The sequence below is a fragment of the Apium graveolens genome, chromosome 7 (genome assembly GCF_009905375.1).
Source record: "Apium graveolens cultivar Ventura chromosome 7, ASM990537v1, whole genome shotgun sequence".
Lineage (NCBI taxonomy): Eukaryota > Viridiplantae > Streptophyta > Magnoliopsida > Apiales > Apiaceae > Apium > Apium graveolens.
The window spans coordinates 9843515-9850389 of NC_133653.1; the positions used below are offsets into that span (position 1 = coordinate 9843515).

Sequence of the window (6875 nt, forward strand, 5' to 3'; positions counted from 1 at the left end):
TCGTCGTTTTGCGAGTCGATTGGTACCGGGTTTGCTGAGTTTGGTGTTGGTTTTAGCATCGCCGGAAAAACGACGCCGCCGCCGCTGTTCTTCGCGGTTCCGGCGTCGTGTTTGACGAAAACGAAGAGGGAATCCAGAGTAGCATCGTTGTGTTGCTGTTGAACAAAAGCATGGAACAAACAAGAGTTAAATCACACGTTTTGATCGACTGTTGGATTCGCCGGAAGTTTCCGCCGGGCCGGAATCTGGGCAACGGTCGGCTGTTCTTCCCGACCCGATTGGGTTGGGGACGACCCGGTTCCCAACCCGGTTTCGACCCGGGTTCGATCCTAAAAACCCAAACCCTAATTTTGTTGTTGTGTTTCTGATTAAATAATTTTTTTTATTTATATTTTTAGTATATTAAAAATCAGTTTTTAATAATTCTAAAAATCCAATAAATATTAGATTTAAATTCTGAAAAATAATATTATTAATTTCTGAATTATTTTATTAGTTTATAAATTCGAATTTAATTATTTAATTAGTTAATATTGTGAATAGTGATTCGGTAATGAGATTTATTATTCGAGCGTTAGTTATTCGAAGAATACAGTAATAATTATCTGTATCGTATAAATTAAATACCGATAATTAATTGATTAACGAATCGTTTAAATTCCAATAATAATATATTAGTTCGGTAGTATTCGAGAATAGTGCGTAGCTCGTATTTATACGAGTGATTAATCGTTAAGTTGATTCATAATTCGAGTAATTCGTAGTTAGTAGATATATATCGTATTAGTTATTTAAATCAATTGATTATTTGTAAATAATCGATCTAATCAAATAAATAACGATGAGTTGTAAATATTTGTAATAAATTATGATTAATCCTAATAATTAGGGATTAATTATTTTAAATTAGTAAATAATTATCTATTAATTATTTATTAGTTATTTATTTATTAAATATTAAAAAAAAGTGATTAATTATTTCGATAATTAGTCACATAATTTTTGATAAATCATAACTTCTTCATTTTAACTCCAAAAATTATAATAAAATTATTTTTGACTTTGATTTTTCTTACATAATAATTTAAAAAATTATTTTGGGATTTAAAAATTAGCAATAATTATTTATATTGAATAATAAATTGAATTATCAGTGTTTAATTGATAATAATTCAACCGTTAGTCCGAATTGAGCGAAACGAAAGTCTGTTGACTCAGAAAAATGAATTCTTTTCACTAAAAATAATATGAAGACCTAATTTCTTCTCAAAATTAATTGATTTTATTGATTGCTTGATTATCAGTCGAAATACGTGCCGAGACGAGTTCGAAAAATTCCGGAAAAATGGGAAATGACACAGAAGGTGATCAACGGAGCAATCAGCGAATCGATTTCGATTCTAAAAATTATTTTTAACTATAAAAACGATTATGTGCTTATGTGCTTATGTGTATTATGTGGTTAATCGAGTCTTACTTGTTTATATGTAATATTCGAGTTGGTTATAAACGTATGGGTAAATAGTAGGAACAAAATGAAGTCAATTTAAGGTACGACAAAAGTACAAAATGACTTAACCAATCTATTTTGCTAACAGAAACTAAGCCAGCAAGGCAGGTCAAGTAGGGGATAGACGGAAGTGATTTAATTGCAGTAAGTCGCACAGAAGGCAAGTTTCTCCTCTATTCTATTTTTCCAGAATAGTGATATTCTCTTCAGATTCTTATTACATTTGCATTACTTTAACTCCTTTATTCATATCTCAGTTCGATTCTTGAATTATTCTTTTCATTTGAATTTATCATTCATATTCCAATTATTACTTACAATTATTAATATATTCTGGTGATTAGAATATATCAAAGTATACCGATTGTTCCGGTTGCTATTCCAGGGACTGGATAACATTACTTTTGGGGATTAAGGTTACTTAATCCTAAGGACCAGGACATAACCGGATCCTTGAGATGGGCCGTAGTGCCTGGGTGCCCGACGGGATCTATATAGTGAGATATAGATCTGCACTGTATCCTGGCTGATCAGCAGGGTATAGCTGCGAACTTGAGTCCAGTGTAGTTCGTTTGTATTCGCCAGAAATGGCCTTCTTTTGATTCTTATGAGGTTATATCTTTGCAGATATACCTGGGATACGGATTCAGTTATATTACTTTAACATTGTGTATATTTGGTAGACTTGTTGAGCAATTTTGGCTAACCCCTTTTTGTTGTTATTCACCTTATTGTTTCAGTTAAGAAGGAATATGAAACCCGTCAGAACACGAGTGGTAAAGAAGCGGGTCAAGCCTCGGGATCCTCTTATACCCAAGGTGTTGATCCTCTTATATCTTTTCCGAATACTACTTGAACTACCACCGTTCAAGGTATAATCATTTCAAAAGTTCATCACATAGATGAGACTACAAGATAAGATTTGAATAGATTCAATCTTTAAAATATCATTCAAAGAAATGAAGTTACGAGATACTTCATTAAGTCCCGATATATATACACACTTATATATATATCTCATAATTTCCTTGGAAACCTCTGTTATGAAAAGTATAAATAGAGTTATAAAATCCAATGATTTGGAAAGAAGCAACCTTGGCATAAACCTGATATCTTGCTGATCAGGCAAAGATACCAATAAATAACCTTTTCTACTAGTAGATGGACGAATTCCCCACTGGTCATCACCCTGGCCGCATTAGGACCTTATGCTGGACTGCCACTCAGCCATTTACGCATTTGATGGACTCCCACTGAGCCACTTACACTTTCATGGACGCCCATTGAGCCCATGTTGCTTATGCCGACTCAAATAGATGGATTTACTTCCCGAACGTTGGGCAAGTAATCAAAATGTTTTCTTAAAATAGCAACCTCGTTGCGAATATAAAATACACCACAGAGCCAGATGCCTCAGATTTTTAAGCAATTATTTAAATCCCCTTCGAAAGGAAGATCTTAAATTTGAAAACGAGTTTTGGGATCCGCTCGAACTTTTAAAATCATTTTAAAGACTCGAAAACATTTTAAAAAATGTTTATTGTAATGCTCATTTAATAAAATAAATCAGTCCCAATATATTAGAAAATATCTGAATATTATTATTTAAATAATATTCCCATAAGGATAATCCTTATAAAAATAATTGAAGTAGAAGTTTTAAAACTTATACTTGAAATGAATAATAAACAATATTCAAGAAATCGCTAGGCGTCCCAGGGCGGTTAGGGTACCTTCTAGCGATTAATCGGGAAATCGGGGATTAATCGGAAGGATTAATCGGAGCATTAATCGGTCATATATAAATATTATTTTTATTTTATAAAATTAATTATATATATGTTATTACAAAATATAACATTTGACAAGCCTTTTTTCATTCATTCAAGCATTGATCACATAAGTCATAACAAACTTACAAGATAGATTAAAGTGAAATATAATGTTTTTCTATCAATTGTCACAGTACTGCAGTACTATAGTCTATAGTTTAACAACAACAAAGGGAAACAAAAATAAATTTACAGGCTATAGACAACAACTAATATTAAGTTACACTAATAGTTTAATACTTACTATTTAATTCACCAGTGACAATTAATTTCCTCATCTTCTTCGAATGTTAATTCTGCATTAACTTCTTCATCATCCAATTCAAAATTATCTTCATCAAGATCTCGAAATATTTCATCTACAATGCTAGTAGACCACTGAGATTCAAAATCTTCCTCATCTGCTTCTACAATCCATGCTTGAGCCATGCTAGCATCATTTAAGAGTTTTGCAGCTGCCATATTGTTAGACGCGTTATTCGTTACTACTTGAATAACGTTCTTTGAACCAACTTCTTCAATCCATTTGTCCACATAATCAAAGATATATTTTCCTGTATGAGAATCAGCTGAACTCTCGATAGAAGATAAGAATGTTGTGCCAAGTTTGCAATTAACACATAAGTTCATTATACTCCGCCGCTTTCTATCAGACCATGCATCTGTCATAATTGAACAACCACTTTTTTTCCACTCTTCTTCTTGTTTCTTAACTATTTCCTTAGTTGTCTCAACTGCTTGCTTTAACAGAGGCTCCCTAAGTTGATATTGAGTAGGCGGAATATACCCAGGACCAAATTGACCCACAGCCTCAAGAAGTTGCTGAAATACGTCATTATTGACAGCATTAAAAGGTATTGCAGATTCATACACCCAGCGTGCCAAGTACGCATGCACCTCACTAGTCCTTTTCTTAAATAGGACATCATTAATATTTTGTTGTCTTAGTTTTTTGCGAGATTCAACCAATGAATCTGCCGGATATATTGGCCTGACAAAGCTATCCATGGGACCGAGCGAATATGCTGTCGTACAACTTTCAAGAATCTCAACTTCATTTGAGCTTTTTTCAGAAATATTAACACGCTCCTGCAATTCTTGAAGTTTTTCCCTCTTTTCTTCTTTTTTCTTTTTCTGATGAAGTAATGCTTGCATACACTTTGCTTTGTCAATTGGAGTAGCTTTTTGACAAGAGGCCACATTTCCTTTAATATGGGCAATATGTTGTTTTAGCCGATGGACACCTCCACTGATCACTCTATTGCATAGTTTACACTTCACTTTTTCTGGATCATTTGTAACTGCTAGTTCACAGAACTCCCAACCAACATCATCAGATTTTCTTTTTAAAGAGGTGACTGAACCAACAGCTTCTGAATTAGATGCAGGTGTAGAGGAATTGTCCATTTTTCTATACACACAAACATAACACAAAAATCATAACTTAATTTGTTTGTCGAGAAACAACTAACAAGATATAACGGATAACAAGCAACAACAAGAAAATACAAATCAATTAACAACACAAGAACACTAACCCATGTAAATATAAGTATATAATGAATGAAAAATCAACGAATCGTCGAATCTATACAAGCCTACAAGCCACAATGGTACAGATATATACTTATATAATACATTATAAGCATTGGTGAAGAAAACTAAAAATGGGGATGTAATTAACCATATCAATTTGTGAAATAGAGATGAGAACTTGAAGAACTTACCTATCTTCGCGAAGAGAATTAGGGAAACAGGAGCTTAATTTGGGTATCGCGTAACTCTGTAACTACTCTCATAAATATCTACCTATTTTCAATATAAATATTTATTTGTTTTGTTTTGTGAATTACCTATAATGCCCTCATTTTCTTTTACCATATGAAAGATTTTTTTTGGCCGATTTGGACCGCCTAGGCGGATTTTGACCCGCTTTAATCCGAGGTTGACCGACTTTTCGAAAAAAAGTCTAAAATCCCGCCTAGCCACTTCTCCGGGCGTTTTCCATCCGCCTAGCACCTAAGCGGCCGCCTAGACCGATTTTTAGAACACTGATAATAAATAACCAAAGATATACTTATACGAAAGTACGATCTTTATTTAAATAATCAGAAATAAGTTTGATTATCGAAACATTATTCTTTAATAAAATAAATAATATTATTTAATAAAATAAGCGGAGTCATAAGTCCTCGAATGAATATTCAAAATAATATTCATTAAATAAAATGAGCGGAGTCATAAGTCCTCAAATGAATATTCAAAATAATATTCATTAAATAAAATAAAGTTATCGAACAAACCTTATTCGATTAATAGTTTTGAAAACTATTTATATATATATATACATATACTATACTCGGGAACATCGACTCCCGGTTTAGAAAAATGTTCACCTTTGTGTCCCTTATACTAAGGGTATACGCAACTACTGATTATCTCTAGCATAGGTATTATGCAGTTTATAAGCATTTGAATTGATAATAGAATATCAAGATTTCACAACATGCATATATATACCATATCAACATGCTCTAATATATCGCAAGATTTGCTAATAACAGTCATGCACTTATCTCAAGATAATGCATCTTTATATTTACATCACAACAACAGTATAACGGGTAGAAAACTTGTCTGAGTGTTACCGGATAGACTTAAGTTTAGAGTGGGTCTGATAACCTATGAACAACAACATAAGTTGGAATTAAACCCCGGTCTCTTAAGAAACTAGACTTTAACCAATTAAACCCTAACGTTCACTTATGGTCACTTCTACGCTTAACGAATCACATAAGTCGTTCGAGTACCCTCGGCTCCACCATTTTTAATAAATTAACCATTAAGAATTTTAAGGCGATTCTTTCGCGAGTACTCTACCAACTGCCTAATCCACTTTATATAATTGTTCCATACTCCAATTAGTCATTTAAGGGCCTTAACCAAGGTTTCAAAGTAAGGCGAGGGGTAATGGTTCGTTCGCGAAATGCCGTTACTCAAAACGGTCGTTTCTCCTAAACCGTACATCGGATTCAAGCGAACCACATATCAAAACGAAGCTAGTAACATGAACTATCTAAACATGGTAATGGTCAGTTCATGGCAGTGAGTGTTCGGGTGCAAAAGTTAAGCACAAAACAGTCTCAGGAAAATTGGGCATTACGACCGCTATAACTTAGCAATTCCCAATTTTTTACCCAATCAATTCAATATCAAACCACCACCAATCAACACCATTCCACCATTATTAAACCACAATACAAGATCATTTAACTATAACTCAATATCTCAACTTATTCATCTAAACCAAGTCAAAATGTGACCAAGAACATCAAATCCAACAAGTATCACTCCTAACTCCAAAATCAACAAAATCACTTACTAAACAAAGCTCTAAACATGAGTACACACCCATTACACTAACCCATCATCTAAAAATTATGAAATCCAAACCAATAAAACTTAAGACTAAGGGTTTGAGAAGTTATACCTTCCTTGGAGAGTGGAGAATCACTTAGGAAGCCTTAATAACC

General features: G+C 33.3%; 1 protein-coding gene across 1 annotated transcript; it reads right to left on the minus strand.

Moving 5' to 3' along the window:
- Positions 1–3594: 3594 nt before the first annotated feature.
- Positions 3595–4749, minus strand: LOC141673227 (uncharacterized). The gene has a single exon (XM_074479958.1). It carries the CDS (start codon positions 4747–4749, stop codon positions 3595–3597), a length of 1155 nt encoding a protein of 384 aa, XP_074336059.1.
- Positions 4750–6875: the final 2126 nt, after the last annotated feature.

Bases quoted from the DNA above. Each gene is read 5' to 3' on its own strand.
- LOC141673227 (XM_074479958.1), bottom strand. From the start codon at position 4,749: ATGGACAATTCCTCTACACCTGCATCTAATTCAGAAGCTGTTGGTTCA.